At 40.9% G+C, this 21,713-nt stretch overlaps 1 protein-coding gene across 2 annotated transcripts in view; it reads right to left on the reverse strand.

Moving 5' to 3' along the window:
• The window catches only part of DNAH9 (dynein axonemal heavy chain 9), a 190,399-nt gene that overhangs the window by 66,961 nt on the left and 101,725 nt on the right, over positions 1 to 21,713 (reverse strand). For both annotated transcript variants that reach the window (XM_088661670.1, XM_035104728.3), the window contains exons 49-51: positions 20,734 to 20,994; positions 13,809 to 14,234; positions 2,851 to 2,970 (exon numbers count right to left, since the gene is read on the reverse strand). In XM_088661670.1, coding sequence (XP_088517796.1) covers positions 2,851 to 2,970; positions 13,809 to 14,234; positions 20,734 to 20,994 — 807 coding nt within the window. The remainder of the gene's footprint in view (positions 1 to 2,850; positions 2,971 to 13,808; positions 14,235 to 20,733; positions 20,995 to 21,713) is intronic.

Genomic DNA, 21,713 nt, shown 5'->3' on the forward strand with positions numbered 1-21,713 from the left:
TTAGCATTACAAGATTTCCTAAATTACTGCACCATTGGCAGGTTGTCTGTTTGTTTTAAATCGAAAGAACAAAACAAATGTTAATTGAAATGAGTATCTCTAATTTTACTATCCCAAGCAAGGCAAACACATAAAGAAAAGAGGAATATTCCCAAATAGATAATCATTTCCTGAGACAGGTGCACCAATAAAAAATCATGAGTCATCTTGAAGATTTGGGGGGGGGGGAGCTACAAATTAATGGTGCTTCCACACAGCAATTTATTGTGGATTTGGTGCTGCTTATGCATGCAAGTTTTTCATAGTGTCCAAACAACACTGTCTTCATCAAAACACAGTTCCATATATCACCCCACCTCAATCTAATCAGCCGTGATTCCTGCAAGAAATAATATGGAGTGGCATTTTGGTAATAGTGTCGTCAAATGGATGCTGCTCAAAACTTGCATCTGTGAGCAACACCAAGTCCACAATAAACTGTCCCATGGAAGTTCCCTTGCTTTAAAACATCAGGGAGTATGTGTCGCTAAGAGGAGGATTAAGGGTATGTGAAAAACTATACAATGTCCATATTAAGAACAATACAAAATCAGGACTGGCAGACTAAAAGTTTAACTTTTAGTTCTACCCTGTCCCCCCAAAAGTTGGGCTTTTGGTCTAAAGGTATTTAAAAATTAAAACATAAAATAATATCCCAGGTATATGGAAGGCAGGACAGAGTGACATAATGTTGAAAATACACACTCAACACACACCAATAATTCTCACCTTTCAAGATCGAACCATTGCACAGAAAAGCACATGTGCTAACTTAAACTTATCAAATATAAACTGGATGAATTATGTTTGCAAGTTTACAACAAACTGGAACGCCTTATAGCAAGAAGAATTAAAATGCACGTTTTTTCATCTGCTTCCAGAAATACAAAAATCATGCCATAGGGCATAGGGATTTGGTTGGCCACTGTGAGAAGAGCAAAAGTGATTTCCATCTCCAATATTCCACTTCTGCTTATCATGGGAAGGTCAGACTGGCTTCCCCTCTACATGTTTGCAATGGAAATTACTGTAAGACATCTGAGTTTCTGCTGTGCTTGGGGTGCAAGTACAGTACCCTCATTTTTACCAAATTCTCCAAAAGTGCATAAATCATAAACAGATGCCAGGCAGGACAAGAGGTCAACTTAAAAATAGAAAGTCTAAGATTGAAAAAATCCCACATCTGTGCTATAAAGCAAAATCTTTCATTTTACCAGTTTCCATCTTAATTAAGAGATCACCCTCCATGCTAATTAGTTGTTATTGTTCTTTTCCTTTTTTCACTTTTTAATTGGCTTCTCTAAGAGTGACTTCTTTGGTAACAGCCTCAAAGCTAAACTCTCAATCCTCTGTAAATAAACACAAGTAGGAATGTGGAAATGACTAGCTCCACTTGCTGGTGAAAATGCAGAATGGTTTGATACTTGTGTTGGAAAAGCATGACGGGAAAAGTGTCTCCTATTAGCCGCTTGCCGCTTGCCTTAATTATTCTCGGATGCAGCGTTTATCTGTATGAAATTTTATGTTAAACTTTTTAATTAAACTAGACTTTGAATGAATGTGCTCGGTTTAAATTAGCCATGACATCATTTATGGTGGTACAGGAAAGCATTCTAAACTTTAGTGGCAGATATGTTCCAGTGCATTAACAAATTTGCTGATGTATTTTAATAGTAGTAGTAGTAGTAGTAGTAGTAATGTAGGAAATAAACTAGTTTGTAGGGGGCCTTAAATCATATATAATGAATTCCATGAACTACTTAAGGCTTAACCCATTGTACTTGCCCAACTGGCTTGGATAGGTATACTGTATTAAAATACAACTGTGCATTTGTAGCATTTGTAGACTGTATCACTTCCCTAATACACATAGCTATAAGCTGCAATATCTCTTACTCTGGGTGAACGCTACTGAAGTCAGAGGAAAACTTCAGTGCAGTGAATACAGACTGCTGCTCTAGTAATTCTATATGATTATGTCCCTAACTAGTTCGACTGACTGCTATTTTTTTTTTAAAGCAACCAGCAGGCCCTTACTTTTTGCTTCTTGTTAAACAAGCAAGGCAGGCCTTTTGCACAACACAATACTATTACAACTACACACATGAATAGACACTTATTGCAAAGATAAAGGGCAACAGAGCTCATTAAAAACCCATATGCTCATTAAAATCACAAATTAAAGGTTTCATTTCACAGCAGCTGGAGCTAGTGAATGGCTGCTATGCCAACAACCATGTATCATTCAGAAAACCAGACAATACAGACATATACTGCTATGAATGATGAAAAGTGAAAAAAGGCACGGGGCCCAGATTGTTGTCCCAAAGTTTCAAGGCTTTACATGCAATGGTCGCATTGTGCATTTATGGCTAGTTCATTAGTCCAATCAGATAGGCAGTCAAGGAGTTTTATGCTCACAGTAACTAATGACTGCTGAATCTACTCTTGCACAGAACCACTGTGCAACCATTCACTACAACGCTCTTCTGATCTATTCACACGCTACTATTCCTTGGAGAGATCAAGAATCTTAGCTGTCACTTGATTTTTCTCCTTGAAGCAGCACTCCACACCGGGAAACACTTCCCCTAGAAAAGCAAGACTGATAAATAAGAAAGGGGCACGTGCTATACATATCCTGGCTGAATAATTGCTCCCTTTTGCAAGTCTGGTGTAATACCAGTATGCTATTTGCTTTCATTCTGAACTGGACAAACTTTCAGATTCAGAAGCACAGCTAGTTCTTCCCACGCACGCCCACAAGTTGGCCTTCACATGGTGGCCCAAACCTCATCAAGTGATTCTCACCAGGCGATTTGCAAGGGAGATGGTCTTCGCTGTGGCTTCGGCTTCCTGTTGACATTTTAGCTTCTCTGCTGTGGCCTTCTCAAATTTGGCTGTAAGCCTAGCCAGGTTCTCGTTAAGGTGCTGTAGCATGAAAAGAAGAAAGGCATAGGAGAAACTAAAGATCATGACGTGATGCAATTTGAATTTATGTATTCACACACCCCTGGTCAGAAGGAAGTGGGCTTTCTTCTGTTACTCAAGAAGACACACCTAACAGAGGTTATTTATTTCATCGCTGCCGGAAATAGAAGAAACATCAGTCTGACCTTTTAAATTCACAAACCCACAGAATCCCCTTGAATGCCAACTCTGTGGGAAAAACAACATGGTTAAAACCCTCTCCTCCCATGGGGAATCTGGGGGGGGGCACAAAAGTCAGGCCTCGTTGCAGCAAGCTGATCTAGGCTTGACCTGGGGTTTCTAAGGGAATTCTCCATCACTCTAACAGCTGGCCTCATCCACAGTTAACAAAACTTACCTCACTTACTACACACCCCTTTTTTAAACTTACCCCATTATTTGTGCCTTAACATACATTATAATAATCTTAACCCCTTGGACATAGCTGCTAAGGAGATAGTGGCGTCCTGTACCTTTGACAGTTTACATAGAAAAGCAAATTTTGGTAAGCTCAGCTCGCTATACAGGGGTGACAAAAGCTGCACCTGCCAAACTTCCTTCTTCTCCTATGCAACTTTGCATCTTGTGACCTATCCTGTGCAAAAAGCACAGAGCAGAAAAGGAAATTGCCTCCTTGCCAGTTAAGGCTTATTGCCTTTGAGATTATTTACCAGCCTAAATGTGGAGAACTGTTTGTGTGAAAGCTACAGAAAGGGGTGTGACCAAGGACCCAAGCAAAAATGCCCTGTTTAGCTACCGGTATGCTTCAGTGGTCTGGCAATGGACTTTGAAAGGGACATCCAATCACTGCCCATATGTGAGAACATTCTCTTCCTGCTTCTCTGTAAAAAAAAATCAGACTGTTCTCAAAGTTATTGAAACGTTTCACTTCTGTGACAAAAGGACTGAAGTTAACAATTGATTTTTATCTGTATCCAGCACAAACAGCTTAAAGCTAAGTGCCTCTAAATCATTTTAACACTGCTTGAACAATACACTAGAAATAAACCCAAATATGAAAAGGGGTGGCTTTTTTTTTTTTTAGTGGCATCTGGAGTTACTTGATCAAATACCTGCACAGAATACAAAATGCAGCCTTTTCAAACGTTGTTTGTCATTAAATCCCAGAGCTGTAACATTTAAAATGACTTCTATACATTAATGTTTCCTCCATTTCTGAAAGCATGTGCAAGCATTTTCATTTATATATTATACACTGGATCCCAGCTTACACTCAGCTGGGTTTCATTCATGCAACACTTGTGAGGAGAGGCAGAGGAGGTTCCTCATTAGGGTAAAGTGAGGGAGTGCCCTGTAGGGTAGGATAAATCACACTAGTCCCACTGTTGTCTTCACTTCCCCCTGATCTCTGCCACCCATCCTTCCCTTCATGCCAACTCAGCACACTTCCCCTTCTTTTTTTTTTTTAAATTTTTAAATACTTTATTTCTTATTAAACAAATTACAGAAAAAAAGACGAAAAAAAGAATAGAGAATGGAAAATAAAAGCTACATTGAATATTAACTTATATCCATCATACATACGAAAAATAGCTCGAGCAAATCATAAATACAAACTACGAAAGCAAATTTAACTCAAACAAATCATAAATACCATGCAATCATTCATTCAACATTAAAATGCCAATAAAGACCAAGGATACCTACTGGGTACAAACTAAACAACGTATATAAAAAAAATCATCCATGTAGCAGTTCCCCGTCTCCTTGGCATGAATAAAAGAAAAAGGGGGGAGGGAAGAAGGGGAGACAGGCGAATAGTAAAAAGGGAAGAGGAGAAAGAAAAGGAAGGGGAAGAAGAAGGGGGGGAAGAAGGAAAAAGAAGGAAAAGGGGAAAAGAGAAAAAGGAAAAAAGGAAAAAGGTAGTTGCTTCCTACTATTTACAATACGCTTTACTTTATATGTTCATTTTCCCTACCGTACTACTGTGTTTTCTCATTTTTAACTTTTTCCTTTTTGTATTCTCATATCTCCTCTCCTCTTATATCTCTATTCTAAGCATGTCACCAAATTATTCTCTATGTTTTCTTTTTCCAGGTATTCCTGTACATACTTCCATTCTTTTGTTATTTTTTGCCTAGATACATTTCTTATTATTGCCGTTAATTTTGCCATTTTCAGATAATCTATCAATTTCTCCTGCCACTCTTGTACCAATGGTAATTTTTCTTCTTTCCAATTTGCGGCGATCAACATCCTTCCTGCCGCACAAGCATATAACAAAATATTTATTCTATCTGTTGGTATGTTTGTCGGGACCATACTTAAAAGGAATAGCTCAGGGTTTTTCTCAAATGTGCATTTCATCATTTTTTTCATTTTTTCATATACCTCGTTCCAGAATTTTGCCACCTTTGGGCACGTCCACCAGCAGTGGAAAAAGTTTCCCACTTTCTCATGACATTTCCAACATTTGCCATCTCCAGATCCGTGATATTTTGCAATCTTCTCTGGGGTTATATACCATCTGTAGAACATTTTTAGGATATTTTCTCTAATTGTTATGCATGCTGTAAATTTAGAGTCCGAATTCCATAATTTTTCCCACTGGTAAACTTGAATTGACCTGCCTACATCTACTGCCCATTTTATCATTACCTTTTTGGTTAATTCATCTTTTAGTTCCCATTCCAATAGGAACTTATACATTTTCCCCAGTGGCTTCTTATCATTATTTATAATTATCTCTTGTAATTTAGAATCTTTTGTCGAGAATCCAATTCCTTTATGTAATTTGAAAATACTTTGTATTTGGCCGTAATGTAGCCAGCTTGCACAATATGTTCTAATTTCCTCATATGGTTTCAATTCTAAATGATCATTTACCTTCATCACTAGATCTTTATAAGATGGCCACTTACCCTCTGGCCTGCTGTTACACATAGCCGTCATCTCCACTGGGGACGCCCACCAGGGGCTTTGAGGTTCTACTAACTTTTTAAACTCTTGCCAGATTTGGTACAGCGATTTTTTAATTATATGGTCAGAAAATTCTCTCGGGTTGCCTTTTTGGTCTAGTAAAAGATAGGCATGCCATCCTTTGATGTTACGGAATCCTTCTATCTCTAGCAATTCTTTGTTCTCCAACGTGAGCCATTCTTTAATCCAGCAGAACCCCGACGCGGCATAATACAATCTCAAATCTGGTACTCCCCAGCCTCCTCTTTCCTTTATTTCAGTTAGTAATTTATACTGTATCCTGGGTTTCCCTCCTGCCCATATAAATTTGCTTAGAATTTTCCTCCATTCCTCAAATACTGATTTTTTCCCTATTATTGGGAGCATTTGGAAGAGGAATATGAGCCTTGGTAGTATCACCATCTTAATAGCTGCAATTCTGCCTGACATAGATAGGAATAGATTCCTCCACCTGTCTAGGTCCTCTTTTATCTCTTTCCATAATTTGCCGTAGTTATCTTCGAATAAATTTATGTTATTTGGAGTTACCCATATGCCTAAATATTTAACTTTTTTAACTACCTGCCAATTTGTCGCTTTTTCCAATTTTTTTGCTTCTTCCCCTTTCAGATTTTTTGTCATAATTTTAGTCTTATTTACATTTACCTTGAACCCAGATACTTCTCCAAATTCCTCCAACCTCCCTTTCAATCTAACTATTGATTCTTCCGGATCTTCCAACATTATTATAATGTCGTCCGCAAACGCCCTCACTTTTATTATATGTTTTTTAATTTTAACCCCTTTAATTTCTTCATCCTCTGTGATCTTGTTCAATAAGCATTCAATTGATAATATAAATAGCAAGGGCGAAAGCGGACACCCCTGTCTTGTTCCCTTGCTAATTTCGAGCTCCTCTAAAATTCTCCCATTCACTATTAATTTTGCCGTTTGTTTTCTATAAATGGCATTTATACCTTCTGCAAATCTTCCCTCTATCCCCATATTTTGTATCGAATTTTTCATAAATTCCCACGACAAATTATCGAAAGCCTTTTCGGCATCCAAAAACACAAATGCTGTTTTTTTCCCGGGATTCCAATCTAAAAATTCTAATATGTTCAAAAGTATTCTTATATTATTTGCCATTTTCCTTTTTGGGAGGAACCCTTGTTGACTTCTGCCAATTATTCTATTCAATACTATTTTTAATCTTTCTGCCAAGATGTTTGCATATATCTTATAGTCAACATTAAGAAGGGATATTGGCCTAAAATTTGTTATCAATATTTCTTCGCTCTTCTCTTTCGGCAGGAGGGTTATATAGGCTTCTTGCCAGGTTTGGGGGATATTGCCTTTCTCTAGGGCCTCATTTACTACTTTTTGATACACTTCTATTAGTTCTTCTTGTAGTATCTTATAGTGTTGACCACCCAATCCATCCATCCCCGGTGATTTACCCACTTTTAGCTTTTTTATAGCCATTCCAATTTCTTGCTTCGTTATTAAATTATTTAATAATTCCTTTTCCTCCTCGTTTATTTGTTTTCCTCTATATTTTCCTAAGTATTCCTTTATCTTTACCTCCTCTCCTTCCTTCCCCTTATATAGGTTTTTGTAAAAATTATTTAAGCATTTTTGTATATCTTCGACTTTTGACCAACAATTTCTTCCTTCTCTCACCTTTGTTATAATTTTATCATTTTGCCTTTTCCTCAGTTGCCAAGATAGAAACTTCCCTGCCTTATTTCCAACCTCAAAATATTTTTGTCTGTTCCATCTAATCTTATTTTCCAATTCTTGATCTACCACATTTTCTAATTCTTTTTGTAAGATTTTTATTTGGTTTGCTAAATTTTTATCCCTGGGATTCATCCCTAACTCTTTTTCTTTTTCTTCTATCCTCTTTTTGATCTTCTCTATCTTTTCTTTTCTTTCTCTCTGTTTCCTTCTCTTTTGCTGTATATAGAGCCCCCTCATAAAGGCTTTGCTTGCATCCCAGATCGATGTTAATTTTGTCCCCTTTCCCATGTTCAATTCAAAAAATTCTTTCACTGCCGATTTCAGATTTTCCACAAATATCTCATCCCTTAACAAACTCTCGTCCAATCTCCACCTCCTTGAATGTTCTTTTTGGTCTTCAATTTTTAGCATTACCGGGTTATGATCGGAAATAAGTTTGGGTAGAATATCGGATTCTATTACTTTTGGGAATAAATTTTTGGTTAGCCATATCGTATCTAATCTGGCCGCCGATTTTTTGGCCTCCGAATAATGTGTAAATTTTTTCTTAGTGGGGTTCTGTTCTCTCCAGACATCTTTCATATCATAATTGGTGATTAACTGTCGAAAACTGCCCGGTAATTTCCCTCCTCTTTTTCTTCCTACATTAGTTCTATCAAATTCTGGTTTCATGATTCCGTTCATGTCTCCTACTAGTATTATCCCTTCTTCCTGGGCATTTTCTCCAATCATTTTCTCTACTTTCTTAAAGAATTCTACTTTGCACCCATTCGGAGCGTAAACATTTACTACTATGATTTCTCCGATACTTAATCTGATTTTGACCCCTACTATTCTCCCCTCACTATCCTGGAAAAGTTTTTCTGCTTTTAATTTGGGGTTTACATACGTGACCACCCCTCTTTTTTTCTTTTTGTCAGCGGAGATGAATTCATTCCCCAGTCTTCCACTTTTTAGAATCCTTTCGTGTTTTTTCGAGATATGTGTTTCCTGTATACACATTATGTCCCATGATCCCTTTTTCAACAGATATTCTACCTTATTTCTCTTACTTTTCTTATTTAATCCATTTACATTCCATGAGATCAAACTAAACCTCATTCTTTATTATCCAAACAATATACACAATTACAAAATTTGAAATAAGGAAGGAAAGGATAGGACCGGCTTCCCTTTTATACAGCACTTTACTCTTTGATGACTGCTCCCAATATTTCTAATTAATCGTAGAGGTGGCAATAATAATTTCCCTTCTACAATTAGTTTAGGTTAGCAATTGTTACTTCCAAAACAAGAAAAGAAAAGAAAGGGAGAGAGAAGAAGACATAAGCAAATTCCAATAAAGGAGAGTCCTCAACAAATTTTCAAGTTTTCCTTATCCCTATTCCTCTCTCAAAATAACATAGAATCACGTAAATTTGTATTCGACTCTCTCCACCCTCCTTGATCTCAATCCTCACTACCCCTTTCTCCCTCTTCCTCCCCTCCTGCCTCGTTCCTCAGTCTTCTCAAAAATTTCTCTGCGTCTTCTTTTGTTTTGATAGTCTTCCTTCTTTCTTTATAAAAGAAAGTCAGGCCCTCCGGGAACTCCCACATGTACCAAATGCCTCTTCTTGTTAGGGCATCTGTTAGTTCCTTGTATTTCTGTCTTTTTAAAGCAAATCTTTTGGGTATTTCCTTAAATATGGCCACCGTTCTTCCGTCAATTACCAACTCCTCCTGTTTCTTTTTTTGGAGGATTTTGTCCTTTAATAATCTGGAGTTTAATATGATCATGACATCTCCTGGTCCCCTTTTGTTCTTTGTTTTGTCTATCCGGATCCTGTAGATCTTATCCACATCAAAAAGCATGTCTTCTTCTTTTACTTTGAGCCAGGTTGCCAGTTCCTTAATGATCTTTTCATCTATTTGCTCATTGGGGGATTCCTGTACTCCCCTTAATCTCAACCATAGTGACTTTTGTTTCATTTCCAGCAGGGCAATCTGATCAGCAAGGTCCTCCTGCATTCTTTTGATGTTTTGTCTCTCCTCATCCTCATCATCATGCAGCTCTTTTAGTTCTTTATTTGTTGTCAAAATTCTTTTAATGGATTCTTCCTGCTTTTGCACTTTGGTGTTCAGCTCTTTAACTGTTTTATCAAGCTCCTTATTCTTTCCATACAGTTCTTTGATCTGGCCAGTCATTTCCATTATTATCTTTGAATTGCTTTCAATCTTTGTTTCCACAGCATCTAATTTATCGCCTAATGATTTGTGGTTTTCTCCCATTTGTCTATTCATCTCTGTTATAAGCTCTTTGATGTCCACCAGTGTGTCATTCTCATATGATGATGATTGTCTCCTCCCAGTCAAAGCTTGTGTCCTTTTACTTCCCATCTTCCCCTTCTTGCTACCCACCTTCCTTCCTTCCTTCCTTCCTTCCTTCCTTCCTTCCTTCCTTCAGCTGAATGTTTCCTCTGATGGCTGTCATTGGATTTTATGCTAATATTTCAATTAATGATTTGGTGAACTATGGATTTCTTTAAAAAAAACCCATTTTCTTACTGTTTTACTCACTGAGCCTTGGAATTCTTCTTAAAATAGGCAGGATATAGGCTTTTATTTATTTATTTATTAAGAATATTGACATCCCACCTTTCCAACAGAATATTGCTCAAGGTGACCAACAATAAAAGGAAAATTCATCAAGCTAGAGACTTCCCTTGGTTATGAATGGTTTGTATCATCACCCAAAAACTCTAAGAATAACACTGAAGAATAAATTGTTTGAACCAAGTAGCTTGGTTCATTACTGCTCACACACTACAAAAGGTTTAGGCAGCAGCTATTAAGTTTGAAGATTTTTCAAACATGGGTAAGTCTAAAGAATGTATATAGAAATTATTTTGTGAGCTGTCCAATGTTACCATATTTCAATGTCATTTTACGTTGGATTTTAACCACCCTAGGAAGTTTTATTGTGATTTGTAAAGAAATCATGCTGTGACACAAATTGGTAGGTTTTCCTAATTAAAGACCACATTTTAATTGACAGTTCTGAGCAGTTTTCAATTCCGTACTGCACTGTGTTGTGAAGCTGGAATGATTTTTATAATATACTGGTAATATATTCAGTGTTTATGAGATTGATTTGGTATAAGATGGTGATGACCTATGAATGTTTTTGTTGCTGTTGCTAACAATAGTGTGCAATACCTAACACAGCGTTTCTCAACCGCTGTTCCGCGGCACACTAGTGTGCCGCGAGACGCTGGCTGGTGTGCCGCGACGTGCGGCGACGAGAAGGGCGATTTGCATTGTCACGTGCCTGGCGGCCGCCAATATACAACACTAACCCGCCAGAAAGGAAGCCAGCCGGGTCACGACGCGGAGCAAGCGCAGCTCTCAACAGCCACCACCACGGGAGGGTGGTTTTAGACAAACTTAAAGAAGCTGGCTGGATGAGCTCAACCTGAAACTTGCTGAGCAAAGGATTGTGCTGGCAGAGAAATCAGCGGCTTATGAAGCCTTATTACAGGAGATTGCAACCAACACAGCAATTGGCAAGTGTTTCTTACAGTCATAATTATATAGTCAATATAGGGCGGCACAGAGTTAAATTTTTTAACTTTTTTAATGGTGGTGCCTCGTGATTTTTTTCATGGAACAAGTGTGCCTTGGCCCAAAAAAGGTTGAGAAACACTGACCTAACAAATAGATCCCCCCCCGGGTTTAAAGCTAGTTTAAAGTTTCATAACTTCAATTGACAAAGGGATTCATTATCCCTCAGTAAAAGTCCCATAATGTACTGTACAAAAGAATTAGCTTGGATCCAGCAAATCCTTAATGCAAACTTTCATGGGCATAGCCAGGATTTTTGTTGGGGGGGGCAGGCCTTTTGTTGGGGGGGGCAGAACCTCAGTTAGCTATGGATTGGGGCAGGGCAGCTGCCACTCCCTGCCCTTGCTTGGCTACACCCATGCAAACTTTAGTACTCATTCCTTACAAGTGCATGGATCTCTAATTTCTGCCAAAACCCATACTGTAAATTCTCCTAATAGTCAAGAATGGCTATTCCAGGTTCCCAGCTGCAGGAATGCTCCAATTATATATACATATGTGGAACTATGCTCACAGAACATAGAAACAAAGGTAGCAATCCCAACTACCCTTACACTGAACTCAATTATTTCCGATTAAATATTACATGTCACTGTTCATGGAAATGACTAGAGAAACATTCAAAATCTCAGGACAATCAATTGTCTGGACAAATGGGTTATGTAGACATTTTCCATCTTCCAAAGTGTTGTTCTGCCAAGCAGCCTTGTAAGAAAGTCTACAAAAATAAACTAGACCTGCCCCCTCGCCTGCCTATACAAATCTGTCAGTCTACCATGGACCATGGAAAGAAACAAAAGCAGCAGCTCCTTGTACCTGTAGGTGATTCTCTCAAAGTAACCAGCCAGAAGGGCAGCTATTAATAAGCTTGATGTACAGTATACACTATGGATTACAATGCTAGATTTTTTTTACTTTTTATTTTTGCATAGCCAAATGATGTATAATGCAAATGCCATCACCTCATAAATTTTTTAAAATGTGCATCTGCTATGGGGCAAAACTAAAATTCTGGTTACTGCCAGTGGCGGAGGAAGCCGTTCAGGCGCCTGGGCCAGCATGCCCAGGAGTGGGGCAAGCCGCACTGCGGGCGGGGCAACGGCAAGGTGCACTGCAGGGCCTCCGGAGTCTGCCTGCCTCCTCCCGCTCAGCTGCCCTACAGCTGGGGGGGGGAGGCAGCAGGCAGACCATTTGGGCAGCACGGAGCCTGCACACGCCCAAGCCACCACATCTCTCCCAGGAGAGACGTGTGGCTCGGGCACGCTGCAGGCCCTGCATTTTGTCACCCCTCTCAGTGGTGACACCCGGGGAGGCCCACACCCACCACTCCCCCCTTCCTCCGCCCCTGGTTACTGCAGCATGGGAAGAATAGGTAATGCAACAAAGCAGGAGACACAGAACCCTCCTCATCTCTCACTTCTTCAAAGCTTTGAGATGCTGCTGCTGAACTCTTTTAACCACATCAGCCCCAGCCAGCATGGCCAAGGGTCAAGAATTATGGGAGCTGTGGTCCAACAGTATCTAGAGGTTCCCACCTCTGTTTTAAAGGAATATATAGGAAGGCTCTCTGAATTGACATCTCACAAACCTAGAAAGATATGCTAATGGGTTTCTGAAGAAGCATTCATTCAACTGCAAGCAACCATCTGCCAAGATGTTTCAGACAGACGTGTCAAGGGCCAAAGGTTTACGGCTATATTCCTGCATGTCATGTAAATCCTGGGGTAGTTTGAAAGACAGGTAACTTTCACCACTGGCTAATGTGGCAATCTCTCAAAGCTATGAGTAAATTTAGATCATTGTAATAGCTTAACTGGGACTTAAGAGAATTAAATTAGAATTTATGCAATTGATGTGAACAACTCAACTTTATCAGTCACATACCTGTAATCTCTCAATATAGACCAGGCATTCCCAAACTGTGGCCCTCCAGATGTTTTGGCCTACAACTCCCATGATCCCTAGCTAAAAGAACCAGTGGTCAGGGATTATGGGAATTGTAGTCCAAAACATTGGCCGAAGTTTGGGGATGCCTGATATAGACAAAAATTAGATTGGCCTGCATCAGGTACCGTAGTAGCAGCAAAAAATACATGACATAATATGATGAAAAGATAAACCTAGCTCAATTCGTTAGAGCGTGGTGCTGATAATTCCAAGGTTGAAGGTTTAACAGCTTCATTGCATTGCATAGGGTTGGACTAGATGCTACAATTCTATGCTTCCATTATTAAATGATTCACACTGTTAATGGGTAGTTTATGCAATGCAGATGCCTACAAAAGCAAATCGCTGAACTTTGATGAACTTCATATACCAAATAACCGTGAGTCGTTCACAGCACAATGGCCCATCTACTGGCAAGAGACAGGCAAAGGAACATCGCTCAGCAGATTCCAGGTTCACTACTGGGCTACATGGCAAAATAATCTGCCCTCGTATAAGGCAACTTCCTATACTCTACCCAGTGCATCACAGAACAATGCAAAGAGAAATCTAAACCTGTTTTACAGGCTGCCTTGGACTTTTGGACTTACTGCAATTTTGGCCTTGATGCTAGCCAGCTTTTCCTGGGCAGCAGCAAGCTCGGCATTAGCTTTGTTGAGAGCCTGCCGCTTGGGCTCCACGTCGCAGTACACTTCATGGAAGTGCACTATGTTGATGACCCAGGAGCAGAGGCCAGCAGCTGCATAGGACTTAGACGTCACCAGCTCAGGCTTGAACTCGGGGTCCTGCAGATAGGGCTGAAGGGCTCTGAGGCAGTTCTCATGTATATTCTCTTTGTTGAAGTGGATCAAGGAATCCAGGAAGCCATCCACTTTTGCCATGGACACTTTGGCTGCTTTCCAGGTCCTGTCCTTGGGCACCTTCCCGCCAGGAGCCATGAGTACCATCACGGCAGCAGTGACATTGCTGACAGCGGAAGGCGGCGATCCAAACGACTTCAGTTCTGTCAGATTGGTCTGAAAAGGAGCGGGGAGGAGAAACCAAAGTTGTTAGACGAAAATGAATGGGTTTTCTTTTTACTTTGCTGGTAATGGAGTCAAGCTCCAGAGCTATCAATCTGAGAGAGGAGCTTTGAAGCCAGGAGCAGCACTATGAATTTTAAATATTATGACTCATCGGACGTAAAGGAATGAATCCCTCTAGTGGCACAGGGGCCTCTGCCGGCTTGTTAGATAAGAGCCAGTCATGTTCCTTCAGCATTTCAGCCCAACTCACAGGCCATTAAAAATGCACAATTATGTTACAGATTTAACCAGTATGAAAAACAACTACCAAAAAAAGAAACAAACTCAGAATACACTGAAATCAACAAGGCATGTCTGAAGCTGCAAAAGGGCTTTAAAATGTGTCTCTTAATTGAGAGTTCTCATAAAGGTGACTGCCTTATAAATCTTTATGCATTTTAATGCAAGGTGGATTGAGGCCAATACAGCTCCACAGAATGGTCTCTGAAAATCCCGCTGTATTGTGGCTACATATCACGGAGAGAGGCAATTGTGAGTAACATCAGGGCACATGCTGAAACTGATCCTGCAGTGTCCTCACACAACCCCCACCCCTCCTGCCCATGTTTATTTGGTAGCAAGGCCACCACAAGGTTACGTACGCAGTGCGGTCAGTCACTACACACAAGAAACTTTGCATGTGAACCATATCCAAGATAAGGAAATAATGCCATCTGGTGCTGGGCTATCTAAATCCACCCTTGCAATACCATTTTATTTAAGTAGGATGCTTGAATCCTGGATAAAATGTGGGGCTATGCTCTCTGTTAAGCCTTTTAAAGTTCCATAGATTCCAGTGGGGGATGTTTAAGCCTGCCAGGCTAACTCTTCCACTGAATCAATGGAATTTAAAATGTGTTTAATATGACGGACGTATGTCCTCTGTTTGAATATCCCTTTCACTGAAAAAAAGAATTTTAGCTTTTTTCCTTCCTTCATAGAATAACCTTTCTGCTGTGTCACATACAACCCTGTGTTGCCTTGAACCCTTCTTCTACCATCGGCTGGTGATAGTATTCTAACAAGAAAGCAACAAACTAAAGTGCTTGGTTTCATTTCTTCACTGGGATTTTTTAAATACAAAAAAAAATCACATTAATCCAGCCAAGCTATGAAAGGGGTGCCATTTCAAGATCACCACATGACACCTGTTTCTCATTAATTGACCCATAAATTCCCTCAAAGCCATTTTTAAACTCCCCTGAGCTGGAAATAGCCAGTGTTAAGACTCCTCTTGTCATGCACAGGTTTATTCTGAAGCAGAATTCCACCTACCCATCATGGAACTGATAGCACAGAATGCTAAGCAGGTAACCTCCAAAGAACAGAGATGGTTGCAACTGATATAAGCACACAGACAACACTGGCTATATTCCAAAGGAGCGATCCTGCCAAAGATCTGTCACATCAAACTGAGAAGAAATGTGTGCATCATGCTGACATCCAGCAAATGTGAAAGCCCTGGCAGAGCAAGCCATACTCCACACTGGGGATTCCTGCCCCAATAACCTCTCGGTACGTTTATTCTTCATATATCTTCACCCCAATGACACTGAAGTCTACAGAAGAAAATTACTCTATCCCTGAGGGGCAGGGCATGCTGAAGCATACCTGTAGCACAAAAGTACCAAGGTAGGTGTGGTCACTTGAAAATCCTTAGGGCTTCTCTGGATTATTATGTCTGGTGCCAGATGACTATGTCGATTGCTTGGTATGTATAGACTTACACAATTTGAGCAGCAGAACCAATTTGGTCACAAAGATAACCTTGATTCCAGGACTGAGCTTGGGGGGAAAACCAATGCTACCAATTAAAACCAGAAGTTCATGATGGGCAGCATCAAATGGCTAGTGCCAGTGGTCTCATAGATCTTCCTGGCTACGGTCATGATGACTCTATAATGCTACCTCTGGAATCTGAGGCACTATGCCCCAATTGTCAGTAGCTGGGGGCAGTAGTGGGCTGTTGCCCTTGTGTCCTGCTTATGAAATTCCCCAGCAGCATCTGGTCGGACTCTGTGGGAACTCAATAAGCAGAGACAGGATTATAGCCAGATCCAGCCGGGTTCTTCTTATGTTCAGAACCTGGGGGAATATGAGCAAATCTGCATGGAACGAAGCAAGGTGTGTAAGCCATTTCCAGATCCCAACATGCTCACCACTGGAATTTGTTTCAAGTAGCTCTGAGAAATGATGCCTCTGTCACCACTAGTGAACGGGGGAAGCCCCACAGAGAAAGCAGCTTGAGTTGCATTGTTAAGTTGAAGTCCTATACCTGAAACCCTGTCATGGGGCGGGGGGAGGCGTTTCAGCTGCAAACTGTCTACATGCTCCCCACTCAGCTAAAACCCTTCTGGCAATGCCACTCCTGAACTAGGGTTTGAATTATTTGCCTGACAGCAGAGTCTACCTGGAGCTGAAGCGCTTTCATTTATTTGCTTGTTAGGAACAATGACATCTGTTTTAAGGCCACACAGACAGCAGTCTGCTGTGCTTTGGGCTTTGAATTATTCTGCTAACAGATTAACAGTATGAATGGGCTGGGTGCAAGCAGCAGCCACCTACAGTACTGGCTGCAGAACTTAATACTGTAGCTCCATCTCAAGGCCAAGACAGACTTTCCTTCCACTGCAAGGCTAGCTTCCACAACTGGGCTTTTACATTTTAAATTCCCAGCATGGGAGTGGGGGCAATCTGGCACTAACAGGGCTTACCTGCCTAAAGTTAATTGTGGCATGGGAGCAATTTTCATCTAACTTGCAGCTTGGGGTGGGAAATTAAACCTTGCCTCCCTATATTGTGTTATCCCAATGAAAAGCCTCTCCTGAGAATGCCGAATAAATTCTAAAAACAAACAAACAAACCCTAAAGTGTACACTAGCCATGCAATTGAAATAACACCTGTTTTGGCCCCCTCAGCAAAGTCCTTTGGGTGAGTGAGAGAGGGTGTCGATGTCTACCAGTCTGACATTTGGTATGAATCTTTCTGGAGAGCGGAGAGAAAGTTCTACAGGTCTGTTCCCACAACCCTTGGTACACAGCAGCCTCAAGACCAAGTGAATTCACACTGCAGCTGAATGGGTGGCAAATCAGTTACTTCCTTGCTTCATCATGCACTCCAATCAGCACACAATGAAGCACCGAGTGCTGAAGCATCCAGCCGCAAAGCGTGTCACTCAACCTTCATACTGATTAGGCACGGTTATCTGAGCTGGCCATACATTTTTCCCCTTCTTCCTGGAATATCTCCACTCCCCAGCTGGATTTATTGTTCATATCGTCCTTAGGACTTAGGGTAGATTACATCCAGGAGTGAGTGCCCATCCTTAATGTATCCAAAAGGGGACATATCAGCAGGCACAAGGAAACCCCATTTGAAGAAGTACAAAAAGAAAGGGAAATGGAACAAGGAATTTTGGAAGAAAGCATGGCTGATTGACTCAAATACTGAACAGAAGCACTCCACACTGCAACGTTTTGTTGCAGATCTCACTTCTATTTTTAAATACCAGGTACAGATAACACAGCATGGCCATTGTCTTCTTGGTCTGCTTGTGAGCTTCTAAGCACATCTGCCTTGAAAACAAATACAAGACCAGGTGGAGCAAGCAATTCTTATGGTCTTAAGAGTTTTGTACCAATGTTTGCCATTCATTTTTACCCAAGAAACTGTGCAACTGGTAGAGGGCACTCATTCCCATAAAAAGCAGCAGGGAAACACTGGCCAATTACCAGAAAGCGCGAAAGGAATATTCATCCTCACAAAGTCCAACCATCTTGAAGGCCAGATGAAGAATATGGGGTAGCAGAGATTTCTCCTTTTCAAAAATAAAAATACCGTAAATCCCCATTATCAGACTAATACCAGTGTATTAAGGAGAAAATATGGGTGGCATTTTTTCTAATTGAACTATGTATGCCTAAAATTGATCAGACAGCAACACAACTGAAATGCAAAGCCCAGATAATCTATTTGGACACCCACCAATCTTCCTTGTTCCAACCTCCCTCCCCCAGCAATCTATATTTCCAACTGCTTTCTACTAAAGAGTAATGCATATTCATTTTGCTCCGTATGAAAGCACAATGTAAACATATCTGCACTAATGGCTGAAACTTCTTAATAAACACACAAATAGAGCCAATTATTCATGTCAACGGATGGGCTATACTCTCTGACGCAGGTGAGGAGGAGGATGTGATTTCTGGTGCTCTGTAAACGCTGCTGCTTTGGTCTCCAGGGAAGCTCCAGGCTTCCCATTAATCTTGCCTTAATGAGATGTTATACAGTTTCGGCATGAAACCCAAATTGACAGGATCCAAACATTTTCCTGCTGCATTAGGATTTTGTTTCTAGACACACGGATCCTGTCAACAGAAGCACCATGGCTGCCCTAAAAAAACAGAACCAAACAAAAAGCTGCTACCTGCTTTTGTTTGTTTTTAATTGCTTTATCTTTGGGCATTTTTCTTGGTTTAGCCTAACCATAATGGAAGACAGGGAACAATTCAGTCTGTGCATATGCTAAGAAGCATTAGTAAATAAGCCTTGACATAGGGATCCTCTCCCCTGCTTTTGGGTATGTTGCAATCACCCTACAACCCGTTTATTCCAAACCCCGTTTTTTTGCTCAAAGAGGTTCAGTTATTTGAAATGATTCCATTGCCTGGTTCATAAATCACAGTTAACTGTGCTTTAAGGTGAATGAGCAGTGTGCGGGGTTCATTGCTCAAAGGCCCCTCCTTCACTCCTCTTCTGCTGCTGCCACACTTGGTAAGAAGCAAACCAGAAGCTAGCTCTGCCTTATGTGTGAACCAGTAAACATGTGAACCAGTTTGGGCAGAAACAAGCCATTACTTTGTACATAATGAGCCAGCCCCCTCTGGTTTGTTTTTTCCCTGGTACGGCTACAGCAGGGACGAGGAGGAGTGAAGTGGGGACTTTTAAGCAGTACTTTTAAGCTAACATGCTGCTCATTCACAACAAACTGTACTTCATGTTGAACTATAGTCTAATGTGACATCCAAACCAGGCCCATGAGTGCAAACACAATGGAACCGATTCTCTGCAAAATATTTCCCAGGTTGGCTTCCTGAGCAGCAGCATCTTATATCTTGTGTCACCTTTCTTCTTCATTGTATTGGTTCTGCAATAGGTATATGGATGCATAACCAATTCCTACAATGGGACCTCAACAACTAAAGGATGGCTACTTCTCATGTGTACCTACCTAAGCCCATCTTTTGACAGACTGCTCCACTTGCCTCCTCATTCTGAAGTGTGGAGAGCAGCTACAAGGGAGATCTTCTCATTAGTGGTTCTTCCCCAGCTGTAGAGCGCCCCCCCCCCCAAAGAGGCTCACCTGGCACCCATATTAACATCCTTTTTTGCTGTCAAGCAAATGCCTTTTTATTGTCCCAGACTTTCTAATGTAGGTTTAAATTAGTTCATTGCTATTGAGTCTCTGCTGTTATAGAGATTTGGTGCATTTTGCACTGTGAGTTTAAACTCTCCGTTTTGTGGTTTTGATGGATTTTGATTGTTCTCAGCAAAGTGCCACAATTGTTGCATTTGACTGATTTGTTTTCATTTGTTTAAACTGCATGTCACCCAGACAACAAGGATCATGAGGTGACTCAGAAGTACAATAAACAAAATACATAATGGTTTCATGTTAACTTGTTCACAGGATTTCTCTCTCTCTCTCTCTCTCTCACACACACACACACACACACACACACACACACACACACCACTATGAGCACAAAGCATTATATTGTGAGAAAGAAAAGGAAACAAGCATTTCCTGAGCTAAGGTATGTTATTGCTATGAGTTCACAACTGAGTGATAAATGAGAGGGAATCCACTGGTTTCAAATTTCATCTCAGATAATTGTTGCTACAAACAAGAGAATGTGGAGTCTGACCCTGCGCACAACCTAGAAGTCCCAATGTGTTAAATGGGGCTTCTTCCTAAGCAGGGACACCAACTTAGACCTCAGGTTATGGGTGCCCAGTGTATGCGACATGGTGTCATGATGTCACATTGTGATGTGACATGATGATGTCACACACTCCACAGCCTTGGACAGCATTTCCGAGGTCTCACAAGGCCTCGGACATGACTTCCATTGCTTCGCGAAGCACCAAAAGTTGTGTTGGAGGCCCTGTAGTATTGGTGCTGAGCACCCACAACAAAAATTTTGTGGGTGCTCAGGCCCCCAGGACTCCCTATAACCCCCTATAGTTGGCACCCCTGTTCCTAAGTAAATATGCACAGCTCCACAGCCCAGTTATGAAAATCCCATTTTCACCACCCCAATACCTTTTGCACTGATGTTCGGCTCGTATGATCCCCACAGGCACCTGATTAGCCACTTTAAGAACAGGATGCTGGACTAGATGGGCCATTCATTGGCCTGATTCATCAAGCTCTTCTTATGGTCTTACCCTATTGAGTGTGTTGAGGGCTTCCTGGGCAGCTGCAAGGGCTGGTTCAGCTTTTGCCAAGTCCTCCTCACAGTCCTTCTGCTTCTGCTGCACCTCCTCCGTGATCAGGGCTACCTTCTGCTCCTCCTCGTCAGCAATAGCTTTCTCCTTGCTGACTTTCTCTGTCTCGATGCCCACCACCTGGATCAGTTTGTCTGCATCTTCATTCTTCTGCTTCAGCTCCACCTCCTGAGCTGCCAACTTTGCCTTTAAATCATCTACCTGGAGTAAAGACGATGCAAACCCAGCCAGAGGGCATGGAATTAGTATTATGGGCACTTAGAGAAAAAGAATATCTGAAAAGCGGGAGAGGGCAGTGGGGGATATTGTGATTTAACTGTACTCTGAGATGGCTTTTTTTCTTGCCCCATACCAAAAACATCCTCATCTCGGCTGACTTAAAAACAACATTATTATAGAACAAGATGGTTTCTAACTCCAAGCTGCTATGCAATTTGGGACCTCTTCCTAATAACAACAAACACTCTTCCTTCTTCAGACTTGTACATTCATGAGCCCTTTTCGTGTGCGGTTGATGATGCACTTTCTGTCGTTGGAGAAAAGGTGGGATGTGGCACAATGGCTGAAGAAGACACCCAAAGCAATCTCTTTGGAGATGTGGTTTGTTTTTTTTTAGGGATGTAGAACTAGTTTCCACATGCTATGACAGCCATACTGCTTTAAATGAAGAACTCTTTGTAGACCCTGTGACAGCGCCACCAGCTTCAATTCCTTTATAAGAACACTACAGCGCTATACAGAACAAATATTCTTTTTATTTAACCTGCAAGGGTAAGCTCTGGAGCTCCGGGGTAAACCTTTGTCTGTAGGGAAAGGCAGACATATAATTGGTCTGGGATTCCATCCCATTTTCAGCACTGATTTTAAACACCCTGTAATCGCCCTAAAGTAAGGGGCAGGCATTTTGTGTAAGCTCTGAA

This window comes from Zootoca vivipara, chromosome 2, assembly GCF_965207765.1.
Source record: "Zootoca vivipara chromosome 2, rZooViv2.hap1.1, whole genome shotgun sequence".
Taxonomy (NCBI): Eukaryota; Metazoa; Chordata; class Lepidosauria; order Squamata; family Lacertidae; genus Zootoca; species Zootoca vivipara.